The sequence below is a fragment of the Girardinichthys multiradiatus genome, chromosome 10, assembly GCF_021462225.1.
Source record: "Girardinichthys multiradiatus isolate DD_20200921_A chromosome 10, DD_fGirMul_XY1, whole genome shotgun sequence".
Taxonomy (NCBI): Eukaryota; Metazoa; Chordata; class Actinopteri; order Cyprinodontiformes; family Goodeidae; genus Girardinichthys; species Girardinichthys multiradiatus.
In genome coordinates this window covers 37,126,939-37,144,332 of record NC_061803.1, presented here as the reverse complement: position 1 = coordinate 37,144,332, position 17,394 = coordinate 37,126,939, and the positions used below count along the sequence as shown (strand labels likewise).

At 46.1% G+C, this 17,394-nt stretch overlaps 1 protein-coding gene across 1 annotated transcript in view; it reads left to right on the top strand.

The window, feature by feature from the left end:
* Positions 1-17,394, top strand: part of mbtd1 (mbt domain containing 1) — a 49,022-nt gene that overhangs the window by 10,530 nt on the left and 21,098 nt on the right. The window contains exons 7-11 of the mRNA XM_047378156.1: positions 1,181-1,315; positions 1,411-1,499; positions 1,607-1,835; positions 5,136-5,191; positions 17,255-17,359. Coding sequence (XP_047234112.1) covers positions 1,181-1,315; positions 1,411-1,499; positions 1,607-1,835; positions 5,136-5,191; positions 17,255-17,359 — 614 coding nt within the window. The remainder of the gene's footprint in view (positions 1-1,180; positions 1,316-1,410; positions 1,500-1,606; positions 1,836-5,135; positions 5,192-17,254; positions 17,360-17,394) is intronic.

Sequence of the window (17,394 nt, the reverse complement as noted above, 5' to 3'; positions counted from 1 at the left end):
TTCCCACTGAGGTGCCTTGATACAGCACTCTGGGAACAGCCTATTCGTTCAGAAATGTCTTTCTGTGTCTTACCCTCTTGCTTGAGGGTGTCAATAGTGGCCTTCTGGACAGCAGTCAGGTCGGCAGTCTTACCCATGATTGGGGTTTTGAGTGATGAACCAGGCTGGGAGTTTTAAAGGCCTCAGGAATCTTTTGCAGGTGTTTAGAGTTAACTCGTTGATTCAGATGATTAGGTTCATAGCTCGTTTAGAGACCCTTTTAATAATATGCTAATTTTGTGAGATAGGAATTTTGGGTTTTCATGAGCTGTATGCCAAAATCATCCGTATTAAGACAATAAAAGACCTGAAATATTTCAGTTAGTGTGCAATGAATCTAAAATATATGAATGTAAAATTTTCATCATGACATTATGGAAAATAATGAACTTTATCACAATATGCTAATATTTTGAGAAGGACCTGTAATGTGTTCAAATGCTTTTCTCTCATTTTTAGGATTTTATTTCTTTCAACTTTGTCCAATATTGGCACCAAACTCTGTCTCCAACTAAATGCAGCTTCTGATAAAGATCTGTCTGTGATTGGCGGGCGGTGTAGTTCATTTACATACACTTTGTCATATTGTGAGCACAGAGCAGGAGAGTCAGAGTTATATGAGATTTAAATGCTCACTCCACAAATCATTAAGTTCACAGATGTATGCGCTCACATCAATCTCACTGTGCGTTCATGTAACCCCATACGTGCTGTGCAAAGATTATATGTGGAAATAATAGAAATGTTTTTTAAGTTTTTTATAATTTTTCTAACTGTCGCCAGATAATTTCTTTATGTGGGGGAGGTGCAGCAATCAAACCTCTTTACTCCAGTCAATCCTAAATACAAGCCCATCTCATTAGATTTATTAAAAAGTAGTTTTTATTTCAGAAATTCCAAAAGTGAAATTTCTATATTTTATAGATTGAGTGAATGACTAATAAGAAATTATTTTTATTACAGAAATGTTCCAGATATCTTGATTTTAAATCAGCCTTGTAAAAAACAAGAGAATAACTTAAAGGGGTTTTTTAAGGCTTTTTTATGCCGACAAGTGTTTTCAACACAGTAAATAACTTGTGAAATTATTATTATAAGTTAAAGCTGAATTGTAGATGTTTAATTTCCTGTTGCTCTGCAGGGTTCAAGGCACTGCTGAGGTATGAGGGGTTCGATAACGACACCAGTAAAGACTTCTGGTGTAATCTCTGTATCCCTGAGGTTCATCCAGTAGGTTGGTGCGCTTCGAGCAACAAACCGCTTGTACCTCCAAAAAGTGAGCATTCCTTTACACTTGGTAAAAGTTTGATCGCGAAGACTCCTTCATATTGGTGTTAACTGTTGCCGTGACATCGGTCATCTCCCTTATAGGCATACAGCATAAGTACTCTAACTGGAAAGTGTTTCTTGTGAAGCGTCTCACTGGAGTCAAAACACTGCCAACGGATTTTAATGCCAAGGTGAATCACACAGCTTCCCAGGGCTGTAGCCCAGCTCTGATAAATACCTTTCTAAATCAACTGCTAACTTGCATGTACAAAACATATTTTAATTTTCTTAACTTTAGGTTCGTGAAAACATGCAGTTCCCTTTTAAGAAGCTGATGCGGGTGGAGGTGGTGGATAAGAACTACTTGTGCCGGACACGGGTGGCTCTGGTGGAGCAGGTTATCGGAGGACGCCTCAGGCTGGTCTATGAGGATGACGGCCTAGATGACTTCTGGTGCCATATGTACAGCCCCCTGATTCACAACATAGGCTGGTCACGGAGTATCGGCCACCGCTTCAAACGATCTGGTGGGAACCTTTTCTCTAGTGCCCTATAGGGCAACTAACAATGCAGTCTATGTGATGCATAAGTACACTGTGTTGCCTAAAGTATTGGGTCACCCGTCAAATCCACCTAGTAAGGCAGGCTGCTTCTACAAACATCTGGAGAAAGAATGGGTCGCTCTCAGGAACTCAGTGTGGTACCATGTTAGGATGTTCAATAAATCCTGAGTTATGTTCCTCACGGCTTAATATTACACAGTCAGCTGTTATAACAAAGTGGAAGTAACTGGGAACAACAGCAACTCAGCCACTAAGTGGTAGACCACATAAAGTCACAAAGTTGGGTAAGAAGATGCTGTTCTGTAGAGGGCCCAGAGGTCACCAACTTACTACAGAGTCAAACGCTGTAGAGCTTTAAACTTCATGTGAGCTTCAGATTAGCACAAGAACAATGAGCTTCATGGACTGGGTTTCCATTGCTGCGCAGCTGCATCCAAACCTTACATCACTAAGTGCAAAGCGTTGGACACATTGGTGTAAAGCACAGCACCACTAGACTCTTGAGTAGTGGATTTGGAGCAGAGGGAGGATTATGATGTGGGGTAGATGTTTAGGAGTTCTGTCCCTCAGCTCATGTGAAAAAATCTCTGAATGCTTCAGCATAACAAGACATTTTAGACAAACTAATGTTTATGTCCAACATCAGTGTCTTACCTCACAAATGTTCTTTTTTAAGAATAGTCGAAAATTAGCATAAACACTGTCCTTAACCTTGTGGACAGCCTTCCCAAAAGAGCTAAAGCATTTAGATATGAAACCGGTGGGCCATAATTTTAAGCCCTATGAATTTGCCAAAATGGTTGTCTTTTTATTTCTCAGAGGACACCTCTGATCCTAACCAATTTCCTAACTCTGCAGAAATGCAGCCTCTGTGGTTTATTTTTGCCTTCAGATAGTACTTCCTGTTACTTTCTCAAACCCTCAGTCAGGCAAACTCCTGTCTACTACAGCCCGATCTTTCAAATTGTCAGTTCTTAACATCTCTTTCTATTTTTTTCAAACCCTGTTTAGTTGATTTACTTGCTCTTGTTTTCACATCCAAAATGGGGTGTTTCGCTCTAATTCTGCTAAAAGGAAAACTTCAGCAAACCTCATCCTGACAGTTCTGCACCGGCAGTGTTACTGTAGATCTCCTGAATTCAGAGGATAGGAAGCATGATATGTTTTTGAGATTCCAAAGCAGAGCTCTGTCGCTGACTGTCTTAAGTTGTTGTTTGATGCCTGATTTTCCCCTGGATTTTTCATAATTCCTAATATTATTCTAAAACTTATTTCAGTTTAAGGCAACTTTCCTGCCTTCACATCTCTCTACACCCCACCCATGCACAGTAGGTTACATGCAACATAACAAGAACACTGCAGGGAAATTCCTGGCCTGATATAGTTCAGTTCTATACATGCTTAAGTAAGCTATCATCTCAGTGTTTCTCTTGTCTCTTCACATATTGTCCGCGAACATATATCCTGTAATCCCAGTGTTATTTAAACAGGCTAAACTAATATTGGTGTAAATGTGTAAAAATAAAGTACATTTCAGTTAAGATTTCTGTCCAAAAGAGCACACAATTAAGAGATTGGGCAAGACCTTTAAGCTCCCAGGGCTTTGGTAGAGGACCTTGCGCTGTTGGCGGAGTTGCCCCTGTGCATAGGAAAGGTTTCATAGATTGAACAACAAGTTGGAAACATGCCCTATTTGGTCCATATTGACATACAGGGGTTGGACAATGAAACTGAAACACCTGGTTTTAGACCACAATAATTTATTAGTATGTTGTAGGGCCTCCTTTTGCGGCTAATACAGCGTCAATTCATCTTGGGAATGACATATACAAGTCCTGCACAGTGGTCAGAGGGATTTTAAGCCATTCTTCTTGCAGGATAGTGGCCAGGTCACCACGTGATACTGGTGGAGGAAAACGTTTCCTGACTCGCTCCTCCAAAACACCCCAAAGTGGCTCAATAATATTTAGATCTGGTGACTGCAGGCCATGGGAGATGTTCAACTTCACTTTCATGTTCATCAAACCAATCTTTCACCAGTCTTGCTGTGTGTATTGGTGCATTGTCATCCTGATACACGGCACCACCTTCAGGATACAATGTTTGAACCATTGGATGCACATGATCCTCAAGAATGGTTCGGTAGTCCTTGGCAGTGACGTGCCCATCTAGCACAAGTATTGGGCCAAGGGAATGCCATGATATGGCAGCCCAAACCATCACTGATCCACCCCCATGCTTCACTCTGGGCATGCAACAGTCTGGGTGGTACGATTCTTTGGGGCTTCTCCACACCGTAACTCTCCCGGATGTGGGGAAAACAGTAAAGGTGGACTCATCAGAGAACAACACATGTTTCACATTGTCCACAGCCCAAGATTTGGCATGAGTGACCAAAGGTTTGGCTATAGCAGCCCGGCCGTGTATATTGACCCTGTGGAGCTCCCGATGGACAGTTCTGGTGGAAACAGGAGAGTTGAGGTGCACATTTAATTCTGCCGTGATGTGGGCAGCCGTGGTTTTATGTTTTTTGGATACAATCTGGGTTACCACCCGAACATCCCTTTCAGACAGTTTCCTCTTGCGTCCACAGTTAATCCTGTTGGATGTGGTTCGTCCTTCTTGGTGGTATGCTGACATTACTCTGGATACCGTGGCTCTTGATACATCACAAAGACTTGCTGTCTTGGTCACAGATGCGCCAGCAAGACGTGCACCAACAATTTGTCCTCTTTTGAACTCTGGTATGTCACCCATAATGTTGTGTGCATTTCAATATTTTGAGCAAAACTGTGCTCTTACCCTGGTAATTGAACCTTCACACTCTGCTCTTACTGGTGCAATGAGCAATCAATGAAGACTGGCTACCAGGCTGGTCCAATTTAGTCATGAAACCTCCCACACTAAAATGACAGGTGTTTCAGTTTCATTGTCCAACCCCTGTAATAGCATCACATAGTAGCTGCAGATTTGTCAGCTAGAGGCGACTGTGGCTCAGTAGGAAGAGTAGTCATATGTCGATGTGCCCATGGGCAAGGCACTTAACCTCAAGTTGCCTACCGATCTGCGTATCAGTGTATGAATGTGAGTACGATTGGGTGAATGTGGCGCTAGTGTAAAGCGCTTTCAGCGGTCTGTATGACTGGAAAAGCGCTATATAAGTTCAGTCCATTTACCATTTTAACATCTGTGAAGGGAAACCAGCTTTGTGACATGAATTATTATTATTCCTTTAAGGCTAATTTAACATTTTTGTTTCCTCAGATGTCACAAAGAAAGCTGAAGGACAGGTCGATGCCCCTGCTCAACTGTTTCAGAAGGTAATAATATATGAATATATGCAATAAAACGAAATCTAATGTTTTTGAAGGTAATAAGCTCTGTTGTTCTGGATTGAGTTGGTGTCGTTGTGTTTTCTGTTACAGTAGTGGAAATATTGGGAGCCAAAACAGTATTGAGGTAGTTAAGTGACTTTGGTGACAGCAGGAGCTTAATGCTAGCTGCTAGCTATATTCTCACAGGTACATCACCGAGGTGCAATGTTTCACATTTCAGGGGAATTTTCACACCAAAGACATTGTTGATATGTTCACATATTTCTGTCTAATAAGTATTGATGACCTGACATCCCCAGAAAATAGGAAAATGGGTGCTATCCTTGGCCCCGCACCTTCTCCAACATGTATCGTCACCACCTCATTAACGTGTCTGAACAGGTGTGATAAAGTATATAATTGTATTCTTCCAACTGAACTCTCCATGTGTTGGATCCACTGTAGTTGGCACATTTTGGCCCAGATCAAGTGAAATAACAATGTCACCCTCCTTTTCCCGCCTTTTCTTAATAGTTTCTGTTCTGACATGTTTACATTGCTGGATACACTGTTATAACCTGGATACAATGTTCTGTGGGTGTGACTGGGTTAGAGTTAAGAATATCTTCAAAAAGCCTTAATCTCCCCCTTCAAACACTGATTTTAAGTTTTGATAGAAATTATGTCTAACCTGCAGATATCTGTAAAAATCATCTTGATCCAAGCCATGTTTGATCTGCAGGGCCTCAAAACTTAAAAATGCCTCCTTGGTGGATGAAGGAGTAATAGGTTGTTAATCCTTTCGAAATCCATCTTTTAAAGCAGTGTATTTGGCTCAAAATCTAAGTCATAGGCACACCACTTTACCTTTTTGAGAGATCAGCTAATTTGCATATCCTAATGGTTTCATTCCAGGAGTTTAGTAAAGAATCAATCATGTAATCATGAGTAGATATTATGGTCTTCTGAAGTTTGGTATCTGCTAACAATTCAATTCAGTTTTATTTGTATAGCGCCAATTCACAACACATGTTGTCTCAAGGCACTTCACAACAGTCAGGTTCATACATTCCAATTAATCCTAACCATTGAACAGTGCAGTCAGGGTTAGTTATTTATTCAAATTGGATAAAAAATGTTTCTGTCTAAGGAAACCCAGCAGATTGCATCCAGTCAGTGACTTGCAGCATTCACTCCTCCCGGATGAGCATTTAGAGACAGTGGACAGTTACTTTGCAGCAATCCCTCATACTGAGCATGCATGTAACACTGCCATAATAGGCATATCCTTTTGTGATATTGATTTCTATGTCCTTTCAACCTGCTGAGTAGGTCTTGGAACTTAAACACACTAGAGATTTAAGTTGAAAGGGAAGAATATTCATTGTTATACAGGTCCTTCTCAAAAAATTAGCATATTGTGATAAAGTTCATTATTTTCCATAATGTCATGATGAAAATTTAACATTCATATATTTTAGATTCATTGCACACTAACTGAAATATTTCAGGTATTTTATTGTCTTAATACGGATGATTTTGGCATACAGCTCATGAAAACCCAAAATTCCTATCTCACAAAATTAGCATATTTCATCCGAACCAAAAAAAGAAAAGTGTTTTTAATACAAAAAACGTCAACCTTCAAATAATCATGTACAGTTATGCACTCAATACTTGGTCGGGAATCCTTTTGCAGAAATGACTGCTTCAATGCGGCGTGGCATGGAGGCAATCAGCCTGTGGCACTGCTGAGGTCTTATGGAGGCCCAGGATGCTTCGATAGCGGCCTTTAGCTCATCCAGAGTGTTGGGTCTTGTGTCTCTCAACGTTCTCTTCACAATATCCCACAGATTCTCTATGGGGTTCAGGTCAGGAGAGTTGGCAGGCCAATTGAACACAGTGATAATGATATGCTAATTTTGTGAGATAGGAATTTTGGGTTTTCATGAGCTGTATGTCAAAATCATCCGTATTAAGACAATAAAAGACCTGAAATATTTCAGTTAGTGTGCAATGAATCTAAAATATATGAATTTTAAATTTTCATCATGACATTATGGAAAATAATGAACTTTATCACAATATGCTAATTTTTTGAGAAGGACCTGTAGATTCCACTCTGAAGTACAAGTACAAGAAAGGAATGGTAAAAGTCGCTGATGTCACATTTGATCCTTGATTTAAGAAGCCATAGTTGACATCCACCAATCCAAACAAATCCTTTGTAAAACATTACTTCCAAGTACTTAATAGCATTTGAGTCCCAATTCCATTCAGACGTGTTCTTAATTTTATCTGATGGATAGCAATTCAAACATAGTGTCTGGGTTTTGTTGACGTAGAGAGCAATCCATATTCCTCCAGTCCTGCCATTAATTTGGGGAATGTTTGATTTGGTTGTGCTAAAAATATAAGCACGTCATCTGCAAATAAGGCCAGTTTTAGTTCCCCAGATGCCCCTTTAATATTAGGCATCTGTCGTATCCGCTGGATCAGGGGCTCTAGAAAGAGGGCAAAAAGGAGTGGGGAGGTGATACAACCCTGTTGTGATCCTTTCTGTAGAGTAAATACATTGGATAAGCCCCCGTTAATTTTAATCCTTGCCTATTAATAGCTGATAGAATTTCCTATTTAGTTATTTTAGATATCAGTCTTACGTAATGGGCATTGGTCATCGTTGGTAGATTTAGTGAAGAGACAAAATAATTGATTTGGCCATTGTTACTTAATTGTGGCTGGGAGTAAAATTTTTGGTAATACTCCTCAAAACACTGTTTTATTTTCTCTGGGTCTGTTTCTATGTTAGTCAACAGGTTTCTAATTTTGTGAATCGTCCTTTCTGCTTGTTGTATCGTTAGCCTATATGAGAGTAGTTTCATTGCTTTTCCTCCTATGTACTGCTGTTTTGTAAATAACAGCTTCTTTTGTATTTCTTGGGTATTCATTTTGTCTATTTCTTTCCTTAATGTTAGTATTCCCTCTCTAGTTGTCTTTCAGGGGTTTTGAATGTTCTTTCTGCAACCTCTTAAGCCTATCGTCCAGATCTTTCAATTTCAGAGTTTTTTTGTTTTTTCAATGTGGATGTGATTGCTATCGGTTTACCTCACATCACTGCTTTCAATGCACCCCATAACATGGCTGGTGATACCTCATCATTGTCATTGAACTCCACATATGATGTTATTTCAGTTTTCCGTTTTTATTATGTTGTCCTTTTAGAATATTTGTGTTTAGCGTCCAAAGTGACAAGTAGACTGCACTGTTATGAATGAATTCCCAATTCATTCATCAATATATTTATTCTATTACTCGTATTTTTGCCAACGGATTTCCCATTGAGTCTAGTTTTGGATGAAGTTGAATATTATCAATGTCTTTTTGTTGTCATCATGTTGAAGATGTGTTTTATGGTCCACTCGGACTGTATGTCTCCAACCTCCCCTGGAGTCTGGTCAAAGCTCTCCCGGAGGTGGGAGTTGAATACATCCCTGGCCGAGGGCTCCGCCAGACGTTCCCAGCAGACCCTCACTATGTGCTCGGGCCTGCCAAGTCTCTACGGCCAGAGGTCTGACACGACAACAAAGTCGATCATCGACCTCCTGCCTAGTGTGTCCTGGTGCCAAGTGCACTAATGAACACCCTTATGCTTGACCATGTTGTTCATTATGGACAATCTGTGACCAGCACATAAGTCCAATAATGAAACACCACTCGGATTCAGATCGGGGAGGATATTCCTCCAGATCACTCTCCTCCAGGTGTCACTGTCGTTTCCCACATGGGCATTGAAGTCCCCCAACAGAATAATTGAGTCCCCAGGAGGGGCACTATGCAACACCCCTGATGGGGACGCCAAGTAGGATACTCTCCACTACTGGATACTCCACATTACCGCAAAGCCCGTAGGCCGAAACGACGATCGGAGACCTGTCCCCAACCCGCAGGGATGCAAACCTCTCATCCACTGAGGTAAACCCCAACGCATGACAGCTGAGCTGGGGGGCAACAAGCAAACCCACCCCAGCTCGCTGCCTCTCTCCGCAGGCCACTCCAGAGTAGAAGAGAGTCCAGCCTTTCTCGAGGAGATGGGTTCTAGAGCCCACAATGTGCGTGGAGGTGAACCCGATTATTTCTAGTCAATATCTCTCTACCTCCCGCACAAGCTCAGGCTCCTTTCCCCTGTGCGAGGTGACAGAGCCAGTCTAAGCATCCGGAGATCAGGCGCCGAGGTCTCCACCTTTGTCCGCTGCCCTGTCCCCCATGGTTCCACCTGCAGGTGGTGGGCCCACCGGCGATGGCTTTGCATCTCTCAATCAAGGTGTCTTGAACCGCTCTTTGTCTGACCTGTCTGTGATTGGCTGGTGGTGTAGAACCTGTTTGCCATAAGAGACCCTACCAGGGCCATTTAAACCCTAGACAACTTAGCCTCTAGGATCATTCGAGCACTCAGACCCCTCCACCACGTTAAGGTGGCGGTTCAAGGAGGGGTGATAAAGATCTACGATAATGAAATTTTCTTTCAGGTGTGGAGAACTCTGTTAAATTAAACTCAGAGGTGCCTGAGCATGTTTATGATAAGACAGCGGATGGTCTCCTGAAGGATCTCCTCCCAGTCCTGGACTAAAGCATCCGCCAACTCCTGGACAGTCTGTGGTGCAACGTGACGTTGGTGGATGGAGCGAGACATGTTGTCCCAGATGTGCTCAATCGGATTCAGGTCTGGGGAACAGGCGGGCCAGTCCATAGCTTCAATATCTTCATCTTACAGGAACTGCTGACACACTCCAGTCACATGAGATCTAGCATTGTCCTGCACTAGAATGAACCCAGGGCCAACAGCACCAGCATATGGTCTCACAAGGGGTCTGAGGATCTCATCTGGGTACCTAATGGCAGTCAGGCTACCTCTGGTGAACACATGGAAGGCCATGCCCCCGTCCAAAGAAATGCCACCCCACACCATTACTGACCCACTGCCAAACCAGTCATGCTGAAGGATGTTGCAGACAGCAGATTGCTCTCCACGGTGTCTCCAGACTCTGTCACGTCTGTCACATGTGCTCAGTGTGAACCTGCTTTCATCTGTGAAGAGCACAGGGTGCCCGTGGCAAATTTGCCAATCCTGGTGTTCTCTGGCAAATGCCAAGCATCCTGCACGATGTTGGGCTGTGACCACAACCCCCATTTGTGGACGTCGGGCCCTCATACCATCCTCATGGAGTCGGTTTCTAACCGTTTGTGCAGACACATGCACATTTGTGGCCTGCTGGAGGTAATTTTGCAGGGCTCTGGCAGTGCTCCTCCTGTTCCTCCTTGCACAAAAGCAGAGGTAGCGGTCCTGCTACTGGATTGTTGCCCTCCTACGGCCTCCTCCACGTCTCCTGGTGTACTGGCCTGTCTCCTGGTAGCGCCTCCAGGCTCTGGACACTATGCTGACAGACACAGCAAACCTTCTTGCCACAGCTCGCATTGATGTGCCATCCTGGATGAGCTGCACTACCTGAGCCACTTGTGTGGGTTGAAGAGTCCGTCTCATGCTACCACGAGTGTGAAAGCACCACCGACATTCAAAAGTAACCAAAACTTCAGCCAGAAAGCATAGGTACTCAGAAGTGGTCTGTGGTCTCCACCTGCAGAACCACTCCTTTATTGAGTGTGTCTTGCTAATCGCCAAAGATTTCCCCCGGTTGTCTTTCCATTTGCGCAACAGTATGTGAAGTTGATTGTCAGTGTTGCTTCCTAAGTGGACAGTGTGATTTCACAGAAGTTTGATTTACTTGGAGTTATTTTGTGTTGTTTAAGTGTTTCCTTTATTTTTTGAGCATTGTATTTAAAAGAGTTGTAGCTATTCATTGGTCTGGGACTAATTAATAAATCGGACTGAAAGATGATTGCTACTACTCCTCCTTGCCCAGTATTTCAAGGTATGTTGAAATTTAAATAATTAAATTTCATGCTTACGTGTACGTATAACAACGTCACTGTAGTAGAAGGTGTTTGTGTTACTGCTGCCGTACTTTAGGGTGACTGGAGAAGACAACAGCTCTGCAGATATCAGAATATTAATGCATCGGAGTACCTTACTTACTTTATTTTAGTATGTTATAATGACAGCCTTTTTTTTAAAGCTGTTTATAGATTGTTTTTTCATCTCCTGCTTGGCATTTTATCACTAAATGAAAACATTAGTTCATCATGCTTATCCCACATGATCATAAATGCATTTCATACCTACTGACTGCCAGAGGGCGGTTCTAAAGCCCTGAATGTTCCCTGTGTCCTGTTCTTCACGCCAAGCCTGTCTTGCCAGCCTGCCCATGTCTGTTTTTGCCTGTCTTGCCTGCCTGTTTATTGTTTTGGTTCCTGCCTCCTCCTGTGAGTGAGTTTTTTTTTATTAAACCTTTTTTCATTTACCGTCATGCTGCCTGCTTGTCTGCATTCCGGGGTCCTTTGTTGTACCGCGCCTAACACTTACGGCCGACAGTGTGGCTGACGTGCTCTGTGCTTCGTTATAATTGGTGATGGCGGCGTTTGCACCCCCTCTCCCAATCGCAGCCTCATGGCCTCTTTTCGTTTTCCTGCCCCGATTTCAAATTGTTCATCCAGTTGTGCCCTCAGGATGATGCTGACCTCCCTTCCTCTGGGCAGGTGGCCCCCCTCAGGCGTTCGATGCGCCGTAGTGAGACCACAGTCTCTGTGTCCCCCTCTTGGAGGAAGCAGGCCAAGTCTGACCAGGACCTGGCCACGAGGGTTGAGCAATTGTCGACACTTCCAACGGTTGGGCTCTCTTCCCCACCAAAGCCTGATTTGTCTGTGGAGGAGGATGTTTTGTCTCTGGCTGTGTCAGCCTGTCACTTTAGAGATGAGGAGGCGGCGCACTCATCCCAAGCCTCTCGAGATTGGCTCATTTTCATTTCAGAGCAAAGTTGGTGAGCTTGGTGATGGCTCTATGCAGGATGTCGTGTATTGAGCCGAGGCAGCTGCAGCTGGAACTCCCCCTAGGAGAGGTTTCTGCCCCCGGAAGTGACTTTTTAAGGCACGGGCTCCTACTCCCTTTTCTGTCTCTCCATCAAAGGAGTACCTGAGGGAGTTGGCGGGACCCAAAGGCATTGTCACGTCTCTCCACAGACAGTCGGTGTTGGCTGCCATGCATGAGTCAGTCAAGGCAGGCCCGGACCGTATGCCACCAGTTGAACCTTCTGTTGCTTCACTGATTGTGTCACCTGATGAAGCCCTGCATCTTGATGTCCGATGCCCACAGACTAAATGTCGGGTTACAGATTATCTCCTTTGGAAGGCCTACAATGCAGGAGTGCATGCCAGCCGCCTTGGCGGGCCCCCCCTTTTCTCACTGGGTCAAAATGACTATTATCGCCACCCAGTGTAATCCCAAGCATTGGACCAGGAGCTTTCCCCCTCCTGGCTAAGGGTGCAATCGAAGCTATAGACCTTCTGCGGCAACCCAGGGGCTACTATTCGACGTACTTTGTTGTGCCAAAGAAAACGGGCATTTTTGCCCCATTTTTAGCCCTAAGGGGAGCCAATCGGTACCTAAGGGTGCTTCCCTTCCACATGCTGACAACATCGGAAATTCCTCTGGCCGTTGCGAGGGGAGACTGGTTTACATTAATAGATCTGACGGATGCCTACCTTAATATGCTTGTTGCGGCAGAACATCGCCGCTTTCTCAGGTTTGGCATTGCCAATTCCGGGTGTTCCCATTCGACCTCTCCCTTTCCCCAAGGGTGTTTACTCGGTCCATGAAAGCAGCTTTCTGTCCTCTACAGGTCTCCGGAGTCGGGTTTCTTCCATACCTGGACAATGGGTTTCTATGCGCCCCCTGGCAGCTGCCTCTCGAGATACGTGCCGCCTTCTTGCTCATGTCACAGTTGGGCCTCAAAGTCAACTTGGCGAAGAGTGGCTTGGTCCCGTCCCAGACGACCACTTTTCTTTGGATGCTCTTGGACTCGACTACCTTGAGGGCTCGTCCAGCTGTTCACAGGGTGGCTGACATGCTCCAGTTGGTCAGTCGATTCAGGCTGGCCAGGTGGTTTCCCTTCATCACCTTCCTACAGCTGCTAGGCAAACTGACCTCAGTCACTTGTGTTGTACCCTTGGGTTTGCTCTTTCTGCGTCCTTTTGCAGAGGTGGCTCAACAGCTTTCGCCTGGACTCCAGGCTGCACAGGCGTTGCAGGCTCACGGTGATGTGGACGTGCCTTCGTGCCCTGGCTCCATGGCGAGACAGGACTTATTTGCCCAGGGGCGTCAATATTGGTTCTAAGAGGGCTGGTGAGCTGCATGCTCTTTCTGTTAGTCCCTCATGTCTCCGATGGGGTCAGGATGGTTCTGGTGTCACCTTGTTGCCTAAACTGCATTTTTGCCTAAGGTATTGTCTCATTCTCACTGTAACCAGCCATTGAGCCATTGAGGTTGGCTCGGTTTCACCCTCAGTCAGGTGCTGAGTTATTGTGCCCCTCCAGTGCCCTGTATAGGCAGTGGAGGCATATATTGTGGCCAAGCAGGTATAAGATGCTCGGACCATCTTTTCCTGTGATATGGCAGTTCCAGGCTGGGTTGTCCTCTTTCTAAACAACGTCTCTCCCTCTGAATTGTGGATGTCATCTGCCACGCCTACAGTGCAGGACACTGTCCGCTGCCGGTCGGTGTAAAGGCCCACTCTACAAGGAGCGTATCTGCTTCCTGGGCTGCTATGAGGGGGGCTTCCGCTAGAGCCCATATGTGCTGCTGCATCATGGGCTTCCCCAAGCACGTTCACCAGGTTCAACAACGATCTGTGTGACCGCCCCTCACCCTCTGAGCCAAGTTCTTTTGCAAGTTTCTGCTGGGCCCTCTCAGTGAGGTATGTGCTCAGGATTCCCCGTGACATAGTTCGTATTAGTCATTCAGTGCTTTCGGCACCACCCTCTGGCGGTCAGTAGGGATGAAATAGAATGAGAGTTACGTATCTAACTATGGTTCTATGTATCCCGGATGAGTGCAAGAGTTTCTGTCACTCACAATCCTTGCTTTCCGCTAGAAGATTCAGTAGGAACAGAGCCTCTGATGATGTCAGCATATATAGCTTCAGAGTGGTCATCCGTTGTGTCACCGGTGTGACTCTGTTGGTATAATTATTTGAACTGTGCATGTGCGAAGGGAACCTCTTTCAGCACTGGCCTCTGGCGGTCATCAGTGAACAGTAGTTACATACGAAACTTTTTGTTAGTATTTTATGGATTTTTTATAAACTGGTGCACACTGCAGCAGGTGTTGCCACTGTTGTTTCACCACTTGGCTAGAGGGGGCCAGCAGGACCACGTCATCTGCAAAAAGAAGAGACGAAATCCACTGGTCCCCAAACCAGACCCCCTCCGGCCCTTGGCTGCGTCTAGAAATCCTGTCCATAAAAGTTATGAACAGGACCGGTGACAAAGGGCAGCCCTCCCGGAGTCCAACATGCACCGGGAACAGATCCGACTTAGTGCTGGCAATGCGGACCAAACTCCTGCTCCGCTCGTACAGGGTGGCCCCTAATAAAGGGCCCCCGATTCCATACTCCTGGAACACCCCCCACAGGGCATCACGGGGGAACCCTCGAGTACCCTGTAGAGCTGGTCCAGTGTTCCACGGCCAGGACAAAAACCACACTGCTCCTTCTGAAGCCGAGGTTCTACTATTGGCCGGACTCTCCTCTCCAATACCCTGGCGTAGGCCTTACCAGGGAGGCTGAGGAGTGTGATCCGCCTGTAGTTGGAACACAGCCTCCGGTCCCACCACCCCAGTCTGCCAGTCCAGAGGCACTGTCCCCGACTGCCACGCAATGTTGAAGAGGCGTGTCAACCATGACAGCCCCACAACATCCAGAGATTTGAGGTACTCAGGCCGGATCTCATCCACCCCTGAAGCCTTGCCACCGCGGAGCTTTTTAACCACCTCTGTGACTTCAGCCTGGGTGATGAAAGAGTCCAACTCCGAGCCCCCAGCCTCTGTTTCCACCAGGCAATTCGTGATGGCCGGATTGAGGAGATCCTCGAAGTACTCCTTCCACCGCCCGATAATGTCCTCAGTCGAGGTCAGCAGCCTCCCACCCCCACTATAAACAGTGTTGGCGAAGCACAGCTTCCCCCTCCTGAGACGCTGGAAGGTTTGCCAGAATCGCTTTGAGGCCAACCGGTAGTCCTTCTCCATGGCCTCACCAAACTCCTCCCAGGCCCGAGTTTTTGCCTCTGCCACAGCCCGGCCGCAGCACGCTTGGCCTCACGGTACCTGTCAGCCGCCTCAGGAGTCCCACAAGCCAACCACAGCCGATAGGACTCCTTCTTCAGCTTGACAGCATCCCTTACAGCCGGTGTCCACCAATGGGTTCTGGGATTGCCGCCGCGACAGGCACAGCAGACCTAGGGTTAGGGCCGCAGCTACAGGCAGCAGCATCGACAATAGATGCAGAGAACATGGTCCACTCGGACTCTATGTCTCCAACATCCCCCGGAATCTGGTCAAAGCTCTCCCGGGAGTGGGAGTTGAATACATCCCTGGCCGAGGGCTCCGCCAGGCGTTCCTAGCAGACCCTCACTATGCGCTTGGGCCTGCCAAGTCTGTCCGGCTTTCTCCTCCAGCGGATCCAACTCCCCACCAGGTGGTGATCAGTGGACACCTCTGCCCCTCTCTTCACCCGAGTGTCCAAAACATGCGGCCGAAGGTCTGATGATACGACAACAAAGTCGATCATTGACCTCCTGCCTAGAGTGTCCTGGTGCCAAGTGCACTGATGGACACCCTTATGTTTAAACATGGTGTTCATTATGGACAATCCGTGACTAGCACAGAAGTCCAATAACAAAACACCACTCGGATTCAGATCGGGGAGGCCATTCCTCCCGATCACGCCTCTCCAGGTGTCACTGTCGTTTCCCACGTGGGTGTTGAAGTCCCCCAGCAGAGGGAGGGGCACTATCCAGCACCCCCGACAGGGACACCAAGAAGGCCGGGTACTCCGCACTACTGCTCGGCCCATAGGCCGAAACGACAGTCAGAGACCTATCTTCAACCCGAAGGTGCAGGGATGTGACCCTCTCATCCACTGGGGTAAACCCCAACACGAGACGGCTGAGCTGGGGGGCAACAAGCAGACCCACACCAGCCCGCCGCCTCTCCCCGTTGGCTGCTTCAGCGTAGAAGAGAGTCCAACCCCTCTCAAGGAGATGGGTTCCAGAGTCCACGCTGTGCGTGGAGGTGAGCCCGACTATTTCTAGTCGATATCTCTCGACCTCCCGCACAAGCTCAGGCTCCTTCCCCCCCCAGCGAGGTGACATTCCACGTCCCTAGAGCCAGCCTAAGCATCCGGGGATAGGGCCGCTGAGGTCTCCACCTTCGTCCGCCACCCAATCCTTTTTGCACCGGTCCCTCACGGTTCCCCCTGCAGGTGGTGGGCCCACTGGGGGATGGCCTCGCATCTCTCGTTCGGGCTTGTCCCGGCTGGGTCCCGCAAGGAGCAACCTGGCCACCAGGCGAGTCCCTAACCCCAGTGCCAGCTCCAGGGTGAGACCCCGGCTCTGCCGTACCGGGCGAAGTCACGTGCCTCAATATATTAGTCCTCATGAAGGAATTATTTCTATTATAAAGCAGGAAATCAAGCAAATTAGGGCAGATTTTAGCACCAGGTGTGCATCGTCATTGTATCAGCCAGGGTGCTAATACCAGGACTGAATAGGGCAGGTGGCTATGGAAAGGATAACCTAAAACACTCTGGTGTTCTTTCTGCTGTCTGAGTTGAAGCTGCCACAGAGTTGGGCGTACTTGAGCAGACATTTTATGAAAGCATGTTGATGTCTGAAAATAATCTGCTGGGCGAGAAAAAGTCTTCCTAATAAACTGTTCAATATCTGAGACCAAGCTGAATGTGAGGGTCGATCTGATCAACATATACCTTCGTGGTTGGTACTTTGTTCATAAGAAATCACATTTTAAAATTTCCTTACACCTTTTTCCTAACTAGAGTAGCAACATACCATTTTTATTTCACAATCGGGCTTTTATTAAAAATGTTTCCCTCATTATTATTCCAGGTAAAAGATGTGGAGCAGAGTGAAGAATGGTTCAAAGAAGGGATGAAATTAGAAGCTATAGACCCCCTCAACCTCTCTGCTATCTGTGTAGCCACAGTTAAAAAGGTAAGTGTGTTGTTTTGATGTGAATTGCATAATAA